This window comes from Myxine glutinosa, chromosome 1, assembly GCF_964187855.1.
Source record: "Myxine glutinosa chromosome 1, kmMyxGlut1.1, whole genome shotgun sequence".
Taxonomy (NCBI): Eukaryota; Metazoa; Chordata; class Myxini; order Myxiniformes; family Myxinidae; genus Myxine; species Myxine glutinosa.
In genome coordinates, this window is record NC_136261.1 from 282,904,867 (window position 1) to 282,930,192 (window position 25,326).

The window sequence follows — 25,326 nt, forward strand, 5'->3', positions numbered from 1 at the left end:
TCGAATGGTCGATCGAATCGAATTCGATGAATCGAATCGAATCGAATCGAATCGAATCCATCGAAGCGATTGGTCGAATGGTCGAATTGGTCGAATGGAATTGGTCGATTGGTCGAATTGGTCGAATCGAATTGGTCGGAATTGGCAAATGTAAACATTGATTTTCAGATTTTCCATGTAATAACGTTTCCAAAAATGTATAGGTTTGCTAATTTACCATGATTTTGAACGAAAAAACATAGTGAACCTGACTATTGTCAGCATTGCATGTTTAAGTTTACTCAGTAAAAAGTGTGTGTGTGTGTGTGTGTGTGTGTGTGTGTGTGTGTGTGTGTGTGTGTGTGTGTGTGTGTGTGTGTGTGTGTGTGTGTGTGTGTGTGTCGTTAGTTGTTATCTCCATATGTGGGTTTCAGAAGGTGGAACAGCGTCCTCAGTCTCAAAGTATCCACCGTTTCAGTAAGGGATCATGATTCATGGACCAGTTTGTGAAGTTTTCTTGTTCTCAAAGTTTTGGTCCAAGGGCTTTTTTGATGATCGTCACCGAGCCTAGGACAGCTTCCAACTGCAATTCGTTTCTTGTAATATTCCCAGGGATGTTTTTAAGACATATGTAAGGTTATTGTCCCCCGTCGCACTGCGGAGCGAAAGGGGGACTATGGTTTTCCCCTCCGTCCGTGCGTGTGTGTGTGTGAGTGTGTGTGTGTGTGTGTGTGTGTGAGTGCGTGCGTGCGTGAGCGAAGGACCGAATTCTAATTTGGTGTGGGTGCAACCCACGTCAAAATCCAAGATGGCCGCCGCCATGTATGTTTGACGCCATGTATGTCTGAACCTTGTGAGCAGAATATCTTGAAAAATAAGCGAAGTACAAACTTCTAATCTGGTGTGTGGGTGTATCTATGGATAAGGGAGACCGCTATTGAAAATTGGGTCGTCACGTCAAAATCCAAGATGGCCGCCACCATATGTATATGTCTGAACCTTGTGAGCGAAATATCTTGAAAAATAAACGAACTACTAACTTCTCATCTGGTGTGTGGGTGTATCTACGCATAAGGAAGAACGCTATTGAAAATTGCGTCGCCACGTCAAAATCCAAGGTGGCCACCGCCATGTATGTCTGAACCTTGTGAGCTAAATATCTTGAAAAATAAACGAACTACTAACTTCTAATCTGGTGTGTGGGTGTATCTACGCATAAGGAAGAACGCTATTGAAAATTGGGTCGCCACGTCAAAATCCAAGATGGCCGCCTTGCGTCTTCCACTTTGTCCACTCACATCACTTCACCGACGGGGGACATAGGCGTAACGCTTTTTTTTTTTTATCGTTCCTGTTGCTCCAACAATCACTGGTACAATGTTGGTTTTCTTCAGCTTCAAGTATCTTTTCACTTTTCTTGTCATCTTCTTGATTTCTGCGTTGTTTAGGCCAATATCGCTGGGGGCTGATTCCTCAATCAGCAATGCCTTCCTTTCTTTATTGTACTTCAGGACTGTATGTGGTCACAATGCTTCGTTTTCTATGTTCACGCTTGATGGGATCCTCAAGTCATACGTGAGAAATACTTCCGTGTTTTCAGCGATTGCTTCTGGTTCACGTTTACACGACTTTTCTGGAACTGGGATATTGAGACTTTCGCAGATGTGCGAGTGGATTACTGAATATACTTTGTTATGCCTTTGGATGTATTGCTGCTCTGACATGAGTTTTTTTTTTTTTTTTACATCCTCATAGGAGGTGACTCATACTTTTCTTTTCTACCTTTTTTGCCGAATCTGCACTTGTCGATTGACTCAGTCCTGCCATCTTCTTAAAGCCATTGGTGTAGTGTCCCTGGTCTTGGGCATTTGGCATTTATATAACGATTCGTTCTCCATCCCAGTTGAGCTGACCTCTACTTAGTCATTCCAAAGTGCCTTCTTTATCTACTCCAAATCTGTCCAACTCTTTTCTAACAGTGTGTGTGTGTGTGTGTGTGTGTGTGTGTGTGTGTGTGTGTGTGTGTGTGTGTGTGTGTAAGAGGTGTGTATGGAGAGGTGGGGAGGGTGGAGGGGTGGGGAGGGTGGAGGAGTGGGGAGGAGTGGGGAGGAGTGGGGAGGAGTGGGGAGGAGTGGGGAGGAGTGAGGAGCGTGGAGGGGTGGGGAGGAGGGGGGGGGGGGGGTAGGGAAGGGTGACACATTCACCCTATGGGTAATATGTTAGTTTCTCTGAAACTTACCTTTCTACACAGATGCTAAGTTTATACTGTACCGTTTCTTTTGAAACACCTTGTAATATCTATAGCAAGTTCAGGAGCAGTCACAAGGAAGAACCTGTGAACTCCCTGACCCCAGAATCACCAAGTAAACAAAAATAAAGAACGAAAGAAAACTTTTCAGAGCAACGATTCCAAGAGTACATTCATAAAAGGTAAAATAATTTTGGATTTCAACAATCGAGAGCATTCATCGACCATTTATACCACTTGCCTCTGACAAGTCGATAATTAACGGGATGGAACCCGCCACGTAGCAGCCTGCGAGCATGGCAAGCGCCAGAAGCATAACACTCTGCAAATCATCCATGTTCCAAAGCTGGTTTTAACACACAGCTAAATTGGCACTGGTGCATGACCACCCCTGGAATGCGGTGAACAACCACTCTCACACAATCAGCTCTGCTTCACAAAAACAATGACTACCGCTTCCGGTTACACGCGTCTGACATTACGTTCATTTTCTTTTTGTTTGTTTCATACTTTGATTGGTGGAATTATTACAACCCATTATTTTATCATGTGATGTGCACCACATCACACTCAATGACCCAGGAAAAATTGTGTTACTGTAAGACAGAAAATAAATTGACTATCAGCAGATATCGCGAAGCCTATACACCGCCCTTAAATATTTTATCTGCTTTTTGTTTAAAAAAAGAATTAGGAAAGAATTTATATCTTAATAATTCGCCATTGAAATGCAGAAAACGAAACACACTTTTTATATAAAATTATTTATTTCCGTGAGGGTATCTTGAAAATTTTATGTGCATAGTACACACGATTATCAATGCCTTTTGAATCCTCTTTCTTTAATGAGTTATTTATTTACGTTTCTTTTAATTACCTCCATTTTCTTTAATTAATGCTACCATAAGCGCTGCATATTTTATTTGTCTTTTACTTGACCTAAATGCAGCCTTTAAGGCGATGTATTGTCATAACGCGCTGTTGTCCCAGCTTCATTTCTTCAACTTCATTTTGCAATTAACATTTCATTGGATTTTATTAAATACAATATTTAAAGCTCACACGTTTTAAGACCGAGACAAGGGATTCAAACGGAACGGCAAGAGAGCACATATAATTATAAGGATTGAGGGATTCCTGCAATTTCCTGTACGACGTTTGTGACTTGAAGGTGGTCAGTGTGGGCGGCTTTAGACTGTGACATCTGCAGAAACTAGTCATTTTCTGGCCTCTGAAAATGGTATTTGAACATTTTACGTTGTCTGGTCGTTCGTGGTGGTGTTTTCTCATGTTTAACCGCGATAAAGTCCGTGGAGGATGTGTGAGGAATCCTGCAAGATGACGTGGGCTTGTGAGGCCTGGCGTGTAGGCCTGTGCGTTGCTAAGCTTTCAAAATGTGGACTGGACGTTATACACTTTTGCCATATTTTCCAACAAAATTTGATTATTTCGTTTTCATGACGAATGAAAATTTATATTTCATTTGTATATGATTATTTCAAACATATTAATTATTATAAATCACATGGTTATTACTAAAGGTCCAACATTTGCCCGAGATGATTGAGAAATTGAAGACAAAGTATGAATAAAATTAAAACTGTCCAAAACATTAAGATTACAAGAGATATTGTCCGCCATTTTCCCATATTTACAGCCATATGAAGCATTATATGCTGTCTTTTTTAATTTAAAATTAATAAATGTACAGATCACATCTATATCAGTTTAATTCAATGCATTTTTGACTGTTTGGTGTTGATTTTTTTTAATTTCACCAATAGGTTATTATAACAAGACCTACTGAGGACATATGACGTCATATCTGTCTGTAATATCCTATGTTGAATTTCCGTTTCCCCTACTGCGGACATATGACGTCATATCTCTGGGTGATATCCCATGTTGAATTTCCGTTTCCCCTACCGAGGACATAGGACGTCATATCTCTGGGTGATATCCCATGTTTAATTTCAGTATCCCCTACTGAGGATATATGACGTCATATAAGTGTGTTATATCATATGTTGAATTTCAGTAAACCCCTACGTTGATGAATTTCTCTAACCTCTTGGATGAGGAGGATGGAGTCCAGTAGACTATTCAATTGGGTACATGAGACTTGGAGGCAAAAACAGAATTTAGACATTCTGTCTTTATCTTGGACAGAGTCTTCAGTGGAACATTTTTAGGCGAGGGATGGGATGAGGGGGAGCAAACACCAAAGATGGACTTTGAGGAAGGAGACTGGTTGGAGAGTTCCGTATTGAGATTCACGAGATGATGTATTCTCGCTTGACTGAGGATGGACACACCTCTTACGGAAGTTATCCTCGGTCAAGTTAGCTTTCTAAACTGAAAAAGCAAGCTGCTTGATTACAACCGTCCCCTCACAAGACTAAGTGTACCAGGGTTGAGAGGATAGATTGGAAAGCCGCTGACACGATGGTATAAACAGCACAGGTGCTTGAAGGAAAATAGATTCCAATGTGGAGGAGTCTGCTAAAAAGGAAAGGTGGACAGGGTATCGGAGAGGTCATTGATGCAGATGAGGAAGAAGACTCGTGGAAAACAGTCTTGGGGTATTCGAGCCTCCATTAGCAGAGAAGAGGGTTTCATAGATGGTAACCTGTTGACTGCTCAGCTCAGGTGGAGGTCAAATGGGCTTGTCAGTGTTGTCAGCTTTATGAGCACGTCACCTAAAACGTATAACATTCATTAAATAAATATTAGAAATATTTTGTATTTTGTTTGGTAACACAGGAATACCTGTATTATTTATATAATATAATAATATAATATATATATAATATATTATATAATATATTATATAATATATATATATAATATATTATATAATATATTATATAATATATATATATATATATATATATTATATATATATATATATTATATATATATTTATATATATATATATATTATATATATATATATATTATATATATATATATATTATATATATATATATACAATATATATATATATTATATATATATATATACAATATATATAATATATATATAATATATATATATAATATATATATATATAATATATATATATATAATATATATATATAATATATATATATATATATATATATATATATATATATATATATATATATATATATACAATATATATATATATACAATATATATATATACAATATATATATATACAATATATATATATATACAATATATATATATATATACAATATATATATATACAATATATATATATACAATATATATATATACAATATATATATATATACAATATATATATATACAATATATATATAATATATATATATATATATAATATATATATATAATATATATATAATATATTATATAATTATATATATATAATATATATATATATATAATAAAAATATATAATATAATATTATATAATAATTATAACTGTTCTAATGGAGATGTGTTCACACTATCACCATTGCTCACTTGTGAGTGGCATACGAGCGCTTCATTGGGGTATCGGTAAGAGCACTAACGTCAACGATACTGTACATATGAAAAATGTATTAAACTACTAGTAAAAGGCCTGTCAAAAATGACGGGTTGGAACGGTTTATTCGATGGTGCAGACACTAGTGTGCCAAAGTCTGAAGTCTCGGCCTAGTGTTAGGTGTGCTTGTATCATTTTTTTCATTTATTAGACATCCTACAGACGTAAATGAACACTCGTTTTACTCCGCGCCGTTGCCTCCCTGCGAATTTCATCTCCCTGCGCTTTGTATTTTATTTTTTTTAACGTTTCTGTACGCCACCGTTGAGGCTCTGTTTGCAAGCCACCGTCTACAATTCCAAGAGAAGAGACGTAATTACTCTTTTTTAGAAAATGTTTTTTGAGTTTATTTTATCCTCAACAATAGATTGTTGTGAACACACATTCTGGTTAAAAGATTGGCCTTTAAAACCTACCCTGATGAAGGGGACAGACATCTGCACAAACACACAAACTGACATTGTGTTTTATATGGTAGGTTTTATAATGTAGAGTTGGTGTTTAATGATAATGACATAAAATCCTCCGACATGGCAGCAGTAAGACAATGAGTTAATCCTTCAAGGATCGGGTCTAGTGTCTGTTAATAGTTCGTGCCGCGGTTGCTAAAACCGCTCGGCAACTAACATCTGTCCGCGGTACGAACGGGGCTGTGCCACCGGCCTTTCCGGAGGTCGCTGGGCAGTCAGGGACCACGTCGGTCAGTTATAGAAGAGGGGATTAATACCCCCTCTAAGGGGAACCGAGGCCGACGTTGGGTTCCGCAACATTGGGCAGCAGTAAGAAGGAATGGCAGCAGTAAGACGATTATAATGCTATAACGAAGCAGATTTTACTGTAAATTTTTATTAAAGAAGGTATTACTGTACATTTTGCATTAACTACTTAAAGTGAGCCCTTAGAAATCGAAATTTCAAAAATATGTTTCAAATTAAGATATTTGAGCCTTTCAGATATAGCCAAACATATGTAAACAATGATGCTCATCACCCACTAATTTCCATCCAATTAGGCACCCAATGTTTGGTTCATGGAAAAGAAACCCCTCTCTGCCTGTCTTTTTAATACCTATCAAAAAAAATGAGATTCGAAGGATCTAGATGTATCTCTAGCAGCAATTACGAGGGTTTATGTCAAACACCACGCACCTGCCCATACGTGGAGCTCAAAATTTTGATCAATGGATTTGAAAACTTTCAAATCGGTTTATCTTTTTTCGAGGTTGAAAAAAAACATCCAAAAACACAAACTGAGAGATCTCGCAGAGCTGCTCATTTTAACCTATATAAGTATATACCCTACTCAACGTGAATCCAGTCATTGCGAGGGTGTCCCAGGGGGACTTGATACACTTTAAGTAGTTAAAGTTTGAGTTCTTAATTTTTGCTGTTATGGCCTTGATGTTTTATTGCCATCTTCATCGTAGTTGGGCTTGAACATATGAAACGTACTTTGCATGCTCTGAAAGAGGAGATTGAATAAGTCTCAGAACTTAACACCCCTCCACCATAAAAAAAAAAAAAGAGTGATGCTGGAGTGAACCACACCACCATGGCCATCGAGGACTGTATTAAATATGCAGCCCCTCCCGCCCATGGTCTCCAGCTGAGTTTTTATGAAGTTAAGTCCCGGTGTTAGCCGACGTCTGCATTTCGATGCGTGATGTCAGCGCAAACTTTCACGAGCCTTTGACTCTGTTAAAACAAATTCATTCTGCTGCAAAGTTTATCTTCGGTGTCATATGGATCGATTAAAATGCTGTAATTAAGATTTGCATTTAAGTATTGTAGTCCATGGGATACCCCAGTGCGTTCAAGGCGTCTATTCCAAAAACTTTGGTGAACACGATGTCCGTCCAGCTTTGTATATGGAAAATGTCGAGAAAAGCAACGAGTTAATGTTCTCGTCATTCTCTTTTTTGGCAGAGGCTTCAGGTTGGGTTCATTTTTCTGTATATATTTTCCACTCCCACATTTTTCAAATATTGTTCAGTGAAAGTGCATGAATGACGTGCGATATATCATTTCCCTTGGAATGATGCTATATCTGAAACGAAATTACCAAATATCGTATCAATTTTTAGCTCACCTGGAACGAAGTTCACGGGAGTTTATGCGATGGCGCATCGTCAGTCAGTCATTCAGTCAGTCCGTCCGTCCATAAACACCTGAAACTTCTCTGAAACCGCTGATGGGATTGCGACCCAATTTGGCACAACTGATATTTGTTGTGTTGTGACTAAACCTTGTTCACGGCATTAAAAAAAAATCGGGGTCTAAGGGTACCCTTTAGACAGGTCAAAGTGGGGGTGACAGGTCAAAGTAGATCCATGTTTGATCCCCAAAATAGGAATTTGCTTTTTCTTCTGAAACTACACACACTATTTCGATGAAACTTTACTACAACCTTCATCACCCGTGATGTACCAAAGTTTATTCATGGCATTAAAAAAATCTGCCTCTGCGAGTATACGGGGGTCAATGTGGGTCCAGGTTTGACCCCCAAAATAGATACTTGCTTTCTTCTCTAAAACGACACACACAATTTCGATGAAACTTGACCACAACCTTAATCACCCGTGTTGTACCAAAGTTTGTTCCTGGCATAAATAAAAAAAAGTGGATCTAAGGTGGTCTATGGGGTGGGAGGGGGAGGTTCCCCCCAAAATAGTTGTTTTTTTGTTTGTTTAAAGTCTTATGATTATGTTAGTATGATTCTATATGCTGCCCTGTCTTCCAGCAACCATTGAAATTGGTTTAAATTACCTTTAGTCAGTGCAGTATACTATTTATTCAACCAGGTAAGTGTCAGGGTATTGCCCCCATGTTTTTATTATTTTATTTGGCTTGCCTACAGGTGGGGATTACTTTTAGACCGTTTATTTATCTCGTGCAGTAATGACATCAATGTTAACTAAGTGGCATGTATGGAAGGATGAAGCAAGTGATTGTTGTTTGTCTTTTGCTTTCAGTCGCACACCATCCTTCTGGTACAACCTACAAAACGCCCTGAGGGCAGAACCTATGCCGATTACGAGTCTGTCAACGAGTGTATGGAAGGTGGGCAAGCAAGTGATGAAAATTAGTTGTGCAGTATTATATATATATATATATATATTTTAAAAACTGTAAATTAATTTGTGTGCAGCACTTTTTTTTTTTTTACTTTTTTTTTAATATACTGAATCGAGGCTCGTGAAAGAGCTGACATTTATTTCACAAACAAATCAACCAGACAAACAAAATATATAAAAAGAGGGAGCGGAAGAGAAGGGGAAGCACACAAACACTTGAGGGCACACAACATTTAAGAGCAGGGAGATGTGTGGGAGGGAGAGGGCCTGGGGGGAGGGGGGTGGCAGAAGTATCAAACACAAGGACACCAAGGACTTCCAGGCCAGAAGTTGGTACTATTTCAAAAACGTGGAATTGGGGGTGAAATTAGCGGGGATAGAAAAGATCAATGTTTTGGATGGGGGAAGATAAGAGATGGTGGTGAACAGCTGTTTTAAAGACCTGGAGGGTGGAGTGGGATTGAAGAGAGTGAGGTTGGCTGCTGGTTTGTGAGGTTGGCTACTTGGCTGCTGGTTTGGCATCATTGCTGGAATCGCAGTTGTTTCTGCTGATTCAGTGCCTCCTGTAGTTAAAGTAGGAATTTGGAATTTGACCATGTTGCTGGCAATATCTCACCTACAAAATACACATTGGGGTGTTTGACGTCCACCAACGACCATTGCTAACAGACGGGTCGTCTAGTTTAGCATCTGTCTACTGCATGGCACACGTGTTGATGCTTGTGAAACACCAGGGTAACAGTTTATGACTGGGCTGATATTCAAACCCAGGCTAGAGATCTTAAAGGTGTGTTCATTATCCTGCTAGCCCAAGGGATGTTAAACGCATTCTATGAATGAGATCCTCTCAGGAGGCAAAGCAAAAATGTTTTTTTTCCCATCTTTCCAAAAGGCCTATATATAAATGCACAGTTTTTTTCTTATTTATTATATTTAATAGTATAATTTATAAGAAAAAGCCTTTCATGGCGTATTGGTATCTCGTTGCTAGAATATTTTGAGCATCCTGTGCACAGGGTGTCCACAATGTCTTGTCACCCCTGTGTAACTTTTATCTCAAGGATGTTAGATTTATCTCAAATACAGTTTCAGTTTTGCTGCATGTACATTTATTACATTAAATTACAAATACCATTAATAATGCCACAAAGGTCATGCATCCAATGGATATGCCTGTGCACCTTCATTCCAATGACAGAACTAGATGGTATTCATAGAATACTTACCCTGCACAGTCAACTTGTTGCGAGCCAACTCTTCTGTTTTTGAACATTTTTTTTCTTTGATCCAATATGTCTGCCAGACCACGTGAGGGATGACGTCATAAATTTATATTCTCTAATATAATTGTTGCATCGATCACGCTCAATACATTTCAAACTGATCAGACTAAGCGTTTTCCCTGTCGAATTATGAAGTCATAATTATGGCACCAATGACATCGTTAACAACACCTATTCCCCATATGGAGTTCTTTACAACGAGCCATGTTTCAATTTTTCCCATGCAGCGGTTTTGGAGATATGGAGGTGCAACATTTTTCGGTTTTTCCAAGATGGCGCCTGTACCACATGACTGATGACATCATGATTATCATTAAAATATTCTAAAGGAGGAGGCGCTCCGATTGTGAAAATTTGGTGTCCATCAGACCAACAGTTGCTGAAATTTTTAAAATAATGATCGGATGGATAAGTGTTGTATTTGTCGAATTATGACATAACGAAAGCACCGGTGACATCATCATTAACATATCGTATTTCCAATGGGGAGTAGTTGACAATGAACCAGGCCATAATTTTTTCCATGGAGTGGTTTCAGAGATATAGAGGTGCGAAGTTTTTCCAAGATGGCGCCGGAACCACGTGACCTATGGCGTCATAATAATCATTAAAATATTATACTGGAGGAGGTGCTCCCATGGTGAAAATTTCATGTCAACCGGACCAACGGTTGCCGAGAAAATGAAATTTTAAAATGCAGACACGTACAGCACACGGCACACGTGCGGCACACACACACGTACGTAACTGAATGCTTAACCCCGCTTTTCGCTTCGCGAGCGCAGGGTAACTAGAACGGCACTCGGTAGAGAGCATACCTCTGCTAGGTTGAACAGTTTGTTTTGTATCCCACTGATGGGCCAGATCTGGATTCAGACCTGAACCAAAATCGAATCGGCTTGTTCTTGTCACCTAACCAACTCGTTCCCCTATTTTTGTTAGGGTTAGTTAATTGTCATTAACTTTTGGAAATATTGTGCTATATATATCGTTTTGGCTCCATCTCTCAATTGTGAAGAATCATTAAAATTTTGAAAAACCGAATCTGGTTCGGGATCTTCACCAAAATCTAATCAATTCGTCGTTGTCACACACTCGACCTGTCCACCAAATTTCATCCGAATCCATCCATAATTTGAGATATCCCGCTCACAGAAAGACAGACAGACAGACAAGGCTGAAAACATAACTTCGTCCACCTTTGGTGGCGGCGGAGGTAATAATTATATGCACCATTTTCCGGAGCATTTGAGGGGTGACAAGATGAAATACATCCCTGACAGCATACTTCTTGCAACATATAGTCGTTGCTATCGCACATTTTCAATGGGTCTGAAAAAAGAAAAGAAAATCGATTGGTATATTGCTGAGGTGAAAGGACGTTGTGGATGCCTTGTACATTGGGCACTGGGGAGCATAGTCTACTTGTCTAATAACCTAGTTGATGAAGAAGCCAAAGTAGAACCGAGATTGAGGCAGTGAGTAGGAATCATTCATTCATTAGCTCACCTGGAAGGTAGTTCCGGGAGGCTCATGGGATGGCGTGCCATCAGTCCGTAAAAACTTGTGACTTCTTCTCCGAAACTGCTGATGGGATTGTGACCAAACTTGGCTAAAATTATGTTTGCTTTGTTGTAACTCAAGTCTGTTCATGGCATTAAAGAAACTCGGGGTCTAAGGGGGTCTACCGGGGGTCAAAGTTGGTCCAGGTTTGCCACCCCCCCTCCAAATAGGTATTTGCTTTTTTCTCTGAAACTACACACATGATTTCAATGAAACATGATCACAACCTTCACCACCCATGATGTACAAAATTTTGTTCACGCAATGAAGAAAATCAGGGTCTAAAGCGGTGGTCTACGGGGGAGTCAAAGTGGGCCTAGGTTTGACCCTTCCCCCCTTCCTACCCCCAAATAGGTATTTGCTTTCTTCTCTGAAACTACACACACAATTCCGAATAAAATTGACTACAACCTTCATCACCCGTGATGTACCGAAGTTTGTTCACGGCATGAAAAAATCGGGCCATAAAGAATATGCGGGGGGGGGGGGGGGGGGGTTAAATAGATTTAATAGTTTTTTGTTTGTTTGTTTGAAGTCTTATGATTATGTTAGTATGATTCTACATGCCGCCCTGTCTCCTAGCAACCATTGAAATTGGTTTAAAATACCGTGATCCTGTTTAGAATACCTTTAGTCGGTGTAGTATACTGCTTTATTCTACATGGGGTATTGCCGCTATTTTTACTTTCCTAATTGATCACTCATGTATATGCAAGCTTTCAATGAGTTCTGTTTGCTCTGTAATCAAGTGGAAGGGTTCAAGGCATGGTTTATGTACATTGGTGCTTGGTCAACATAAAGCCTATCTTCTCTCTGAAGATAGCAATAAAAATAAGGTAGTGAAGGGAAAAACACATTTCTGATATGCTTGTCAATAGGTCACATTTTTCCCGTTGCGGCCTTGAGGTTTTATTGCCATCTTCATCATAGTTCCGCTACTATGAGATGGCAATAAAATACAAAGGACAAGTGGCACAATCTCTGGCCAGACAACAGCATTGCTAACAAAGAACAGGTGAGTGATAACGACAGAAGAGCCTCCAGGTTTCAACTTCTCCCAGAAACACTGGTCTGCTCAACAGGATTTGTACTCTCCATGCATGGACATCACAACCTCCACAAATGGAATTTCAATGACGGCCAAGCATTTGACTGTGGTCGCTCAGATCGGACTATTCATCACGTTGGGAATGAGTGTCGCCTACTGAAATTTGGTGAAGGATCTGGGGCAATCCACCAAACAGACAGTGCTGTGACGTGTCCAACTTGCACTTGTATCTGTGAGCTGCAATTTGTCATACCCAAACATAGATTTAGTAGTTCGGTTTATGCTGTAAATTGCTGAGCATGCTCTGAAAGAGGGGACTGCATGATGCACAAAACCTGATCCCTCTCGCTCCCATAAAAAGTAATCTAATGCTGGAGTGAACCACACCACCGTGGCCATCAAGGACTGTATACATTCAGTGCTGAAGGTTGTGTCATCTTGGTTATAGCTCCAGGGGTATCGAGATGAGAAAGGGAAGAGTGAGGGAGGGAAGGTGGTTGCAAGAAGGGGAATTAAAATGGGATGTGGGTCCAAAGTTGTCATTTTTGTTTGTTTTGGGTTTTGACCTGAGTATTATGTATGAGGGGCATCCAAAAGGAATCAAATCTGATTCTTCACCAAAAACGAATCAATTCGTACTTGAGCCTAATTATGAGCTCCATCCTTGGTGTCACAAACTGCTGCCCAGAGTTGTGACATTATGTATGCCTTTTTTTGAATTTGTCCTGATCGTGCACGCACTGAGAGGAGTGAGATGAATTTATTAGTCTCTCTAACTATTTGGCAGTCAAACAAAATTGAAAATCATTCCAAACAGGAATCTTACTGTTTTCAAGGACGTCATAAAGGACACAAACAGAACGAATGTAACATGTTAAACAAGACCGCGAATTGCTGTGCAATCCACATCCCCTCCCAAGTTTCAGTTCAATATGTTTAAAGGATAAGGGGAAAAAAAATCAGCAAAACTGACCCATGTATAATGTGATATGTTCAAACCCCAAAAAGGGCATAACTCCGTGAAGAATTGGTGAAACACTCCAAACCTCAAACTTGTTCTGTAACTTATCATGATAAAGCCTTGCACCAAGTTTCAGTTGAATATGTTAGAAGGTATGGGAAAAATGTCTGGAAAACCACAGGTGGGACGAACAGACAGACAGACAGATGGACGGACAGCAAACATCGTCCCCTCCGGTAAAACCAGTAGGGGACTAATAAGGTTGTGTAAATTGAAAAAGACTGCATCCGTTTTTTTCCTACAACCTTTAAAAATTCCCTTTTATTTAATGTAATTATATACTTGAACAATGTCGAACACAATCCACTTTCTTTGCTCTTTCAAAAACATTCCCTTTCACAATACTTAGACAAAATATGACGCCATTTTCCACCATCTCGAGCAATCAAATTTGCCGCTCGCTCTCTCAGCGTTAGGGCATATGAAGATCCAGACAAAATGGTTGGTCATAGGAAATACAGATAGTGCTTGGAAAAGCAATACTTTGAAAAGCAAATTTAAAAGCCCTTCCCATGTCCTTTTTTTTCTCAAGACTACATGGGGTAAGGTTTTCTATGAACTTTATAGTTGCACAGTTTCATAAAACTACATCTACCATAAATTGGAATGGGAAAACTAGTCCATGAAGGATAGCATCGTTCTGTGTTTGCAGACAGTTAGAACGATGGATCGAAGTTTGTTTAATGCCGTGAGGATCAAATGGGAGCTGACGTGTTTGGCATTAACCCTTCGTCGGAAACACGGGAGTCCCAAAACGAAAGGTTAACTCCCAGGACGATGGCTTCTTTCTTCCCATGGTGCTTAGCAAACGACTAACAACGTTCTGTTGATCCTATCCATTACCTCTGCTCTAAACACTGAACATACACTACACTACATGACCAAAAGTATGTGGACACCCGAACATCAAACATCTCATTCCAAAATAATGGGCATTAATATGGAGTTGTTACCCCCATTGCTGATATAACAGCTTCCACTCTTCTGGGAAGGCTTTCCACTAGATGTCGGAACATTGCTGCGGGAATTTGCTTCCATTCAGCCACGAGCATTAGTGAGGTCAGGCACTGATGTTGGGCGATTAGGCCTGGTTTGCAGTCGGCGTTCCAATTCATCCCAAAGGTGTTCTATGGGGTTGAGGTCAGGGCTCTGTACAGGCCAGTCATGTTCTTCCACTGATCTCGACAAACCATTTCTGTATGGACCTCGCTTTGTGCACGGGAGCATTGTCATGCTGAAACAGGAAAGTGCCTTCCCCAAACTGTTGCCACAAAGTTGGAAGCGCACAATTGTGGGGGCAGCAGTCAGCACCCCCGTTTCCCCTTCTCCCCAGGAAGGAACCCAGGATGCACTGGAACTGTTTACAAGAGGTTTATTACAGAACTAGCAGAAGTACCCGGTATTGCCGGGCGGGGGAGGGGAGGGCAGGGGAGGGGAGGGGAACGGGGGGAGGAGGAGGAGGAGGAGGAGGAGGGGGGGGGAGGGGGAGAATAGGGGGGGGGGAGGGGAGAGAAGAGGGGGGGAGGGGGAGGGGGGAGAAGAAGGGGGGAGGGGAGAAGGGGGCAGGGGAGGAGAAGGGGGGGAGGGGAGGGGAGGAGAAGGGGGGAGGGGGAGGGGAGGAGAAGGGGGGGAGGGGAGGGGAGGAGAAGGGGGGAGGGGAGGGGAGGAGAAGGGGGGGAGGGGAGGAGAAGGGGGGGAGGGGAGGAGAAGGGGGGGAGGGGAGGAGAAGGGGGGGAGGGGGAGGAGAAGGGGGGGAGGGTGGAGGGGAGGAGAAGGGGGGGAGGAGGGGAGGGGGAAAAAGGGAGGGGGTAGGGTGGAGGGGGAAGGAAGGGGGAGGGGGAGGACGGAAAGCTCGGAGGACGGGGGCTTCTGCTTCTGCTGCTAATCCCTCCCCCTCCCCCCTCCTCCCTCGCACAAATTACACCGTGAAGGCCCAAATGGCCATGTCTATGCCACAAATCAAGTACGTGAGCGGAGTCGGGCGCACTGAATTGAAAATATATAGAACGCTCATACTCAGTGAAAAGTGAAGCCAACTGGCGGCGGGGATGGAACATCACGTGATCGCTCTGAGCGAATCAGCGCGCTGCTCTGCCACCGGTCAGAATCCGTGTATAATATTCCTCGCTGAAAAAATATCTATGTGAAACATGCTACTATCTATGCTAAATCATGCTAATCATGCTAAAATCTATGCTACTTGCTGTGAGTTTATGGCGGCAAGGAACATCACGTGATCGCGTCACGAACATCATTTGTGATCACGTCATCACGTGATCGTGATCGTCATCAATGAGCGCGAATGAGCGAATCAGCGCGCTGCTCTGCCACCGATTCAGATTCCGTGTATAATATTCCTCGCTGAAAAAAAATATGGATCTAAAGATGAAAGAAAAAAAAACTTATGTGGTGTGAATGGCAATGTTCCTCGCTGAAATGTGAAAAAACGCAATCGCTTTTTGCTCTGAAATACGTGCGAACGCGTAACTGAGTTAATGGCGGCAAGGAACATCACGTGATCGCTCTGAGCGAATCAGTGCGCTGCTCTGCCACCGGTCAGATTCCGTGCATAATATTCCTCGCAGAAATGCGCTGAGGTAAAAATATGGTAAAAAAATATTATGAAATTTTTTTTTTTAGGTCGGCCATGTTCTTCCCAGGCTCAATGGCCATGTCTGTGCCAAATATCAAGTACGTGAGCCTCTCCGTTTAGGAGTCTATCGGTAACAATACACACACACACACACACACACACACACACACACACACACACACACACACACACACACACGATCGAATGCATTACTCCCTGGCGGAGTAATAATGTGCACGGAATATTTCAGTCTATGAGCAAGGGGGACAGTCCCCCTCTCGCAAGAGACTGCCTCGATGCCATACACCGAAATCTTAAAGTTCTCCGGCCACACCCGGCCATATACATAGTCCACACCATCCCACCCCCTCCCCTCATCCCATACTGGGAGATCAGAGGTGGTCAAGACAGTGAGGAGCCTCGGGAGGGAGAGCCAAGGATACTGGGAGAAAATAACAACTCATTCCAGGGAGAAAGGTTTACAAATTTTGGCTTTGACAGCGATAGTGGCTGGTTAGGAAGCGGAGAGGCAATATACAAACATGTCTCCTTCCCGCTCTAGCAGGGAACAGGCTAACCCCCGCTCTAGCAGGGAACATGGCCTTAAAATGCATGTTGTGTGTTGTTGTCTCCTTCCCGCCCCGCACGGACCTCCCACGGGGAGATCATCTGGCATGGAATGGAAATGTCATTTATGGTCTTAGACTGCCCTCCAGAAGATTGGGAGGGTATAGCGGGGGGAAATACTCATCTGGCATAACAGCGCTGGGAGTATTTGAGTGCCCCCATCACTGCCACCACACAATCGTCTAGTCTAGAATGTCATCGTATGCTGTAGTGTTAAGATTTCCCTTCACTGGAACTAAGTGGCCTAGCCTGAACCATGAAAAATAGCCCCAGACCATTATTCCCCCTCCACCAAATTTTACAGTTGGCACTATGTATTTGGGCAGGTAGCGTTCGCCTGGCATCCTCCAAACTCAGATTCGTCCATCGGACTGCCAGATGGTGAAGCGTGATTCATCACTCAAGATAACGCGTTTCCACTGTTCCAGAGTCCATTGGCTTTGAGCTTTACACCACTCCAGCCGACCCTTGGCATTGCGCATGGTGATCTTTGGCTTCTGTGCGGCTGCTTGGCCGCCATGGAAATCCATTTCATGAAGCTCCAGACGAACAGTTGTTGTGCTGACGTTGCTTCCAGAGGCAGTTTGGAACTCGGTAGTGACTGTTGCAACTGAGGACAGACCATTTTTACGCTACGTGCTTCAGCCATCGGCGGTCCCGTTCTGCGAGCGTGTGTGGCCTTCCACTTCGCGGCTGAGCTGTTGTTTCTTCTCGACGTTTCCACTTCACAATAACAGCATTTACAGTTGACCGGGGCAGCTCTAGCAGGGCAGACATTTGACCAACTGACTTGTTGGAAAGGTGACATCTTATGACGGTGCCACGTTGAGAGTCACTGAGCTCTTCAGTACAGCCCATTCTACTGCCAATGTTTGTCTATGGAGATGGTATGGCTGTGTGCTTGATGCCGAAACAGCCAAATCCATTAATTAGAAGGGGTGTCCGCATACTTTTGGTTATGTAGTGTATGTATATATGTGTATAGGTAGATACACTACATGACCAAAAGTATGCGGGTTTCCATGGCCGAGCAGCCGCACACAAGCCCAAGATCACCATGCGCAATGCCAAGCGTCGGCTGGAGTGGTGTAAAGTTCGCCGCTATTGGACTCTGGAGCAGTGGACTCTGGAGACAACTGCATATTAATGCCCATGAATTTGGAATGAGATGTGTGATGTTTGGGTGTCCACATACTTTTGGTCACGTGTGTATATACTGAACATCAAAAGAAACTTATCACTTTCATTTTTTGAAATGTGCAGCTTCACAAACACATTTCTTCAATTGTAATGGCTGATTAATGATTATGTAACGGGATCTTCACTTCAATCACCTGGTTGATCAACAATGGCATGCTTGAGTGGTTCTGTATAGGGATCTTTCCCTTTAAATAATGATCCTCATAATGAAATCCTTCAGTTCTCGTGGTTGGACATTCATTTACTGCTGTCTATAGTCACTCTAGAGGCTTCTGACAGGGAAAACAACAAGAAAATTCAGATGCCATGCCTGACAGCTGAACAACGTTTAAGGGCAATTGGGATGCTTGAGGCTGGTGTAAGCTAGCGAACAATTGCCCAATGTCTCGGATGCTCACAGCCTGCAATTTCCAACCTGGCCAGGCGTTACGGTGAAACTGGAATTGTGAATGATGGTCCATGAAGAGGAAGACCACGGGTAACCACCCCAAACCAAGACCGCTGGATTGTGCTGCAGCATCTTCGTGATCGTTTCTGCCCTGCGGCGCAAACAGCTGCAGTGATAAAAGGTCGCCACAACAACCGCATCAGTGTATCTACTGTGCGGAGGTGCTTGAGAAGTCGGGGCCTGGTGGCAAGACGTCCTTGCAGAGGTCCAGTGTTGAACGCAGTGCATTGGCGGAACAGACTAAGATGGTGTCTGCAGCATCGCCGCTGGACACAGCAACAGTGGAGTGCAGTCTTGTTCAGCGATGGGTCCAGATTTTGCCTCCATGCTGCTGATGAGCGTCAACGGGTTTGGCGCAGAGGTGGGGAAAGGTATGCATCATGCTGTAATCGCCAGATCAATCGTTGGGGAGGACACAGTGTGATGGTGTGGGCCGGCATTTCCACCCGTTTCAGGACACCTCTGGTCGTCATCGAAGGCAATCTCACTAGTCCGCGTTATGTCGATTAAGTTTTGAGACCTCATCTGCTGCCATTTCTCCAGGCTCATCCTGACATCGCAGTTTTCCAGCAGGACAACGCTCGACCCCATGCTGCTGGCCTGACCACAAACTTCCTCCAGGAACAGGGTGTTGAAGTGATGCCAGGGCCTTATTCCCCTGACCTCAATCCCATTGAGCATTTATGGGATGAGCTTGGTTGACGTCTTGCATCGAGGGGATCAACGGCTGTCATTCGGCAAATGCTCATTCAAGGCTTGCAGGAGGAGTGGGACAGACTCCCCCAGGACCGCATCAGACGCCTGGTACAGAGCATGTGTCGGAGGTGTAAAGTCTGCATCACACCTCAGGGAGGACACACACGATATTGAGGACTGCTGTCATTCTGTCCTTGACTGTTAGGAGTGTTGTGTCCATTCCTATGCCATTTTGTTTTGACTGTTCAGGTGCGTGCCTTTGTGTTGCAGTGCTGTGACTTTTGTTGCATGACCCCTTGTGATGTTCATGCTTTTTGTTTTTTGTGATTGAGGCAACCTCTTGTTTATTGACACGTTTCGTAAAGATAGCTGAACTTTACCTCTGTGTTCAAATATCTTTCATTTTTTGCATGGAGGATTTCAATGTGTCCTAATGATTTGATAAGTTTCTTTTGATGTTGAGTATATGTATTTATGTATATGTACGAGGTGTGTTCAAAAAGTATCCGACCTTTGTTCATAAAAAATACTCGTATCCAGATACAACAAACTTACACTAATCTCCTTCAAAGTAGTCCCCTTGGGCTTGGGCGTGAATTTTTTCCCACCTGCAGAAGCTGTCATTCGACGGCAGACCGCCGATGAGTGTGGAAGTGTCAGTGAGCGCCATCGGATTTTCGTTTTTGACAAAATGACGGAAAAACTTGAACAACGCTACTGCATCAAATTTTGTGTAAAGCTTGGCGATTCCCAAGTGGAAACGATCCGCAAGATTCAACAGGCCTTCGGGGACGAAGCAATGATCACCACACAGATAAAGGAGTGGTACAACCACTTCAAGGATGGCCGCACATCAGTGGAGAGTTCACAATGCAAATCACAATTTTGTGCAATGGAGTCACAAAATCACAATGGAGTCGCAATGTGATGTGTGCAATTGTCACAATGTCAAAGTGGATCTGCAAAATCAAATGTGAAAAATTCACATTTGTGCAATTGTCAAATCAACTTGTGTGCAAAATTCACATTCACATGTGAAATTCACAATTCACAATGTGTGAATTGCAATTCACAATGTGACAATTCACAATGCAAATGTGTTCTCCACAATGGAGAATTTGTGATTCACAATTCACAATGCAATTCACAATGGAGCACAATGGACTCCATTCACAATCACCGTCGAATGATTGTGAATTGTGCATTGTTTCACATTGTGAAAGTCGAATTGGAAATTGTGTGATTTGTGAAACAATTTCACAATTGTTTTTCACATTGCATTGTGATTGACAACATTTCACAATCCATTGTGAATTTGCACACAAATTGATTTGACAATTGCACAAATGTGAATTTTTCACATTTGATTTTGCAAATCCACTTTGACATTGTGACAATTGCACACATCACATTGCGACTCAATTGTGATTTTGTGCGACTCCATTGCACAAAATGGTGATTTGCATTGTGAACTCTCCACTGATGTGCGGCCATCTTTGAAGCGGTTGTACCACTCCTTTATCTGTGTGGTGCTCATTGCTTCGTCCCCGAAGGCCTGTTGAATCTTGCGGATCGTTTCCACTTGGGAATCGCCAAGCTTTACACAAAATTTGATGCAGTAGCGTTGTTCAAGTTTTTCCGTCATTTTGTCAAAAACGAAAATCCGACGGCGCTCACTGACACTTCCACACTCATCGGCGGTCTGCCGTCGAATGACAGCTTCTGCAGGTGGGAAAAAATTCACGCCCAAGCCCAAGGGGACTACTTTGAAGGAGATTAGCGTAAGTTTGTTGTATCTGGATACGAGTATTTTTTATGAACAAAGGTCGGATACTTTTTGAACACACCTCGTATATGTATAAATGTATGTATACAGTATATGCAAATACAACACAACAACAACATGCATTTTAAGGCCGTTTTCCCTGCTAGAGCGGGGGTTAGGTTCGTATACACTATACAGAATATGCAAATATTGAATAAAATAAATGGATTGAATAGCAAAATGAATGGCCATTATGAAGAAATGAGAAGGATAATAAGGGGAGGTACTGAGCGATTGGAAGGAAACATTGAGGGAATAACACAAGACCTGGGGGAATGAATTGGCAAAGTAGCAGGGGAAGAGATGGCATTGGAAATTGAAAAGGGTACAACCCAGTCTGATAGACATGGGGCACAGGAGCAGGGAATTGCAACATTATTTGAATTAAAACGCGCGGAGACAGCATGTTTGGAGAGGGAAAATGTAAATACGGCATGTTTGGAGGTAAATGGGTAGTGTTCGATGTAAATAGGGGAAACTCAAATTTAAATGGGGAATGTTTGATGGAGAAAGACCTGGAAGGATATCGGGGCGGAGTGGATGTCACAATACACCAACGGGGGGCAGAATTTGGAATTGTGCAGCACCAGCACGGTGGTGCGGGGCAGCAGGAGGTAAGAATGTTGGAGGTCTGTGTGATGGAACCGGACCGGGTATTTATTGATGAAGGCCTGTTGGGGCCCGAATTGATTGGGGGTGATAATTATGTGGATGATTTGACACAGCAGCTGAATACCTGTGACAGTACCATCGAGAAAGAGGTTGACCGAGTGCAAGGGAGTTTGGGGGTTGAATTGAGTCGGTCCGAGGAGGAGGATAAGGTGACCGATGGGACCCTCACCTCGAACCACGATTGGGTACAAGAGGCTCCGAAATTAGATACACAGCAGGGGGAGTGTTTTGGCTCCGTGCTGGATTTGGACATGGAAGAGTCGGGAGATAGAGCCTTGGAAGAACTGGTCCCCATAGGGAATTTGGATCAGCTGCAGGGAGGGACAGAAGAACCCGAGGAAGGGGTTGTCACCTGCAGCTGCGGTTTGGCACACGAGGCCAAATTTTTTTTAAAAGAAACTGAAATTTAAATTGAAATGGGAATTTGATTTGGAGCAGCCGTGGTGGGAATTGGTCCCCTGGTGGGGGTTAAGACCTCCGGGGGTCCGAGGTGGTTTCTCACAGGTACCTGGTATGGTGTATAATGAGGACCACTAGGGGGAGGTGTTGTGGGTCACGCTTTGGTGGCGGCACCGCGGACGGCCAACATGGGCCTGATGTTGTGACTGCCCGGGCATGCGGCCTAACAGCCTCTCCCTGAGACTCTGGGACAGCCAGCATGTGTTGACCTGCCATCCTGTGCTGGTCTATGGACGCGGGTTGAACCACATGGACAGGGATGGTTATAGCCTTCCGGACAACCATTTGGGCATCTGTGGAACATGATGGTGAGAGTGATTTTCCGCAGATGTCCTGTTGTGATTTGTGGAGCTGTCGTAGTCAAATGTAGTTGTGTAGTAAAGGTCACCGTAGGAGGCAGATCCACATACTTGCCAGTACAGTAGGGATAAAAGAGCAATTTGGAAGAATTGGAATGGTCCCATGGGATAAATTTGGGATTTTGTAGGGTGGATGGCACTCTTGGACCTGACCAACCGGCAAATATCTGCACATCAAGGTAGAGGTAAGACCTTGATGTTTCCTGTCCCAGGGGTTCAGTACTTGCTTATGTAAATTGGGACATGTAATTTGGAGTAGGGGGAGGGTGAGAGTGATGGCATGGCCGGTGAGGAGATTAGAATGTGTGCTACACAGTGTCTTGTGGGTGGCGTTTGTTTAAGTGTAAAGGTGTTGTGTCTTTGTGTGGTCGAGAGGATGGAAATGGAAATTGAGTACGAGTGATGATTATTGTGTTTTGGAAATGGTTAAAATGTGAATGAGGGATTTCACATGAAAGCAGGTCATTGCAGAATCTTTTTGGTGACATCTTCTCTGGAAATATGTGGTTGAGAATTGATTGGCAGCAGGGGAGGAAATGTTTTTGTGGATTATGTGGGTGGGGAAGGTGTGTGTGTCCGCAGGTACGGATCAAGCTCTGGAGGAGCGGTGACTGTGGCCCCCCTCTGCGGTAATTACCCCTGGCAGCCAGTGGTGTCTGGAAATTGGGAGCCCGTCGGTGGTGGGGGTCTGTTTGGGCGCCCTGGGGTTAGAGACTCCCGGCGACCCATGAGGCTGTATGGAGGCTGAAGCCTGAGACGACCGAGCTTGATGTGTAGAGACCCCCCTCCCCCCCCCGCCCCCCTTGTGGGATGACAGCGTAAGGAGCTGCTTGGCTGTCATGGGGCCAATCAGTAAGGGGGGCGGGGGGGGGGCGAAGAAGTCTTAAGTCGGGCGACTTCTGTTTTGAACTGTGGGAACCACAGCCTGAAGAGCCCCCACCATCTCGCTTGTACGGTACCTCCCCGCTGCCTTGTAGAAACGCACACATGTGTTTTGACATCTATGCCATGGTCCTGTGGGGGGGGGGGGGGGTGAAATACGTGCTTTGTAATGGTTTTGTGTTTTTGATGATTTTTGGAATGTGTATGAGTGGTTATGGGTTTATGTGAATGAATGAGGGCGAAATCCACCGAGCTATGTCTCTTAACTGTAACACCAGGACAGGGCCCGTGGAAATTTGGGGTGCATTGGGATGGCCCCACAGGTAACGTTGGGTATTGTGGCATCCATCGGGGGACGTGGTCTGTAGGAAGGGGTTGTACAAATGTTCTTAAATTTTTGATTGTTAAGTTTTGTGGTTAAGATAGGTGTTACGGATTCGTCACTTCCGTCTTTGTGGTTGTCATCCACTTGAAGCATTTTTAGTTTCATCTACTATTAGTTACAGTTTGAGTGTGAAATTGAGATAACTGTCTTCAAAGGTAAAAATAATATCTCAGAAGGAAAACGAGATGGGTGAGGGAGAAACCGGAAGAAGAAGAAGCGGATCGAGTGAGATCGAGAAAGGAAGGCCGATCTGCTTTGAGGTGTCGAGCGGACGCTGGTGGGCATTGGTCACGAGCGAATATTGGTTTCCCCGGGAAAGGGATTCCTGTGACAGTGCCGTTATTGCTGTGGCAGATAAACCTGCGTGACGGGTTTTGCTTTTGGTTCCGAAAGTGAATCATCGCTGGAGAGCAAGTACACCTCAATTACCGACCCGTCTGCCATTTCACTTCGCACCAGCCATTTCACTTCGCACCAGCCATTCGCCTGGTTCTCGTGTGTGTCGTGGATTTCGCTTGGGAATTCGCGGTTCTCTGCTTGGGAGCCGCTGATCGTTCATGTCAGTGTCATTGTCTGGTGAACCGAAGGTGTGAATTCCCAGTCGCCTTTTGGGTGAACTTTTACCGGACGGACGTCAGCCCGACACCTCACCAAGCGGCTCTTCTGCAGCGTTGACTGTTAGCCATTCTGGGTTCAGGTCTCAGTACGAACTTTTCTTGTGATCGCGAGAGCCAAGGGGATCGACTTTGGCCTGGTATCGTGACAGTGACTTTGGGGGATGTTACCGATTGCTCACGTGGGAATACCGTGAGTTATTGATTCAGGAAATTGGTGGTACCATCATAGAAATTATATGGTGCTTGCTGTGCAAGTGAGGTTTTCTTGTACGTGCGTTACTTGTTATTGTCCCCCGTCGCACCGCGGAGCGAAAGGGGGACTATGGTTTTCCCCTCTGTGCAGGCGGGCGTGCGTGCATGCGTGCGTGCGTAAGCGAAGGACCGAATTCTAATTTGGTGTGTGGGTGCAACCCACGTCAAAATCCAAGATGGCCGCCACCATGTATGTCTGACGCCATGTATGTCTGAACCTTGTGAGCGAAATATCTTGAAAAATAAACGAACTACTAACTTCTAATCTGGTGGGTGGGTGTATCTACGCATAAGACAACAACAACAACAACAACATGCATTTTAAGGCCATGTTCCCTGCTAGAGCGGGGGTTAGCCTTGCGGTCCCCATGACAATCTTCTCCATTTTGCCCTATTTTCTGCATCTCTCCTTGTTAACCCCCTTGCTATCTCCCTGTCATTGTCCCCACATTCCATGTCCCAAACCTCAGAAACCGATCTCCACTTCGGGCTGCACCCTGCCCATATGTACTTGTGATTGTCATGGTTCTCTTTTTGA

At 43.3% G+C, this 25,326-nt stretch overlaps 2 protein-coding genes across 2 annotated transcripts in view; one reads left to right on the top strand and one right to left on the bottom strand.

Annotated features, from left to right (window-relative positions):
* Positions 1-2,728, bottom strand: part of SLC39A9 (solute carrier family 39 member 9) — a 49,258-nt gene extending 46,530 nt beyond the window's left edge. The window contains exon 1 of the mRNA XM_068133499.2: positions 2,469-2,728. Coding sequence (XP_067989600.1) covers positions 2,469-2,564 — 96 coding nt within the window. The 5' untranslated portion in view covers positions 2,565-2,728. The remainder of the gene's footprint in view (positions 1-2,468) is intronic.
* Positions 2,729-3,314: 586 nt separating this feature from the next.
* ERH (ERH mRNA splicing and mitosis factor) overlaps positions 3,315-25,326 on the top strand; it is a 29,888-nt gene continuing 7,876 nt past the window's right edge. Inside the window, exons 1-2 of the mRNA XM_068133506.2 lie at positions 3,315-3,467; positions 8,757-8,844. Of these exons, the coding sequence (XP_067989607.1) occupies positions 3,465-3,467; positions 8,757-8,844 (91 nt within the window). The 5' untranslated portion in view covers positions 3,315-3,464. The remainder of the gene's footprint in view (positions 3,468-8,756; positions 8,845-25,326) is intronic.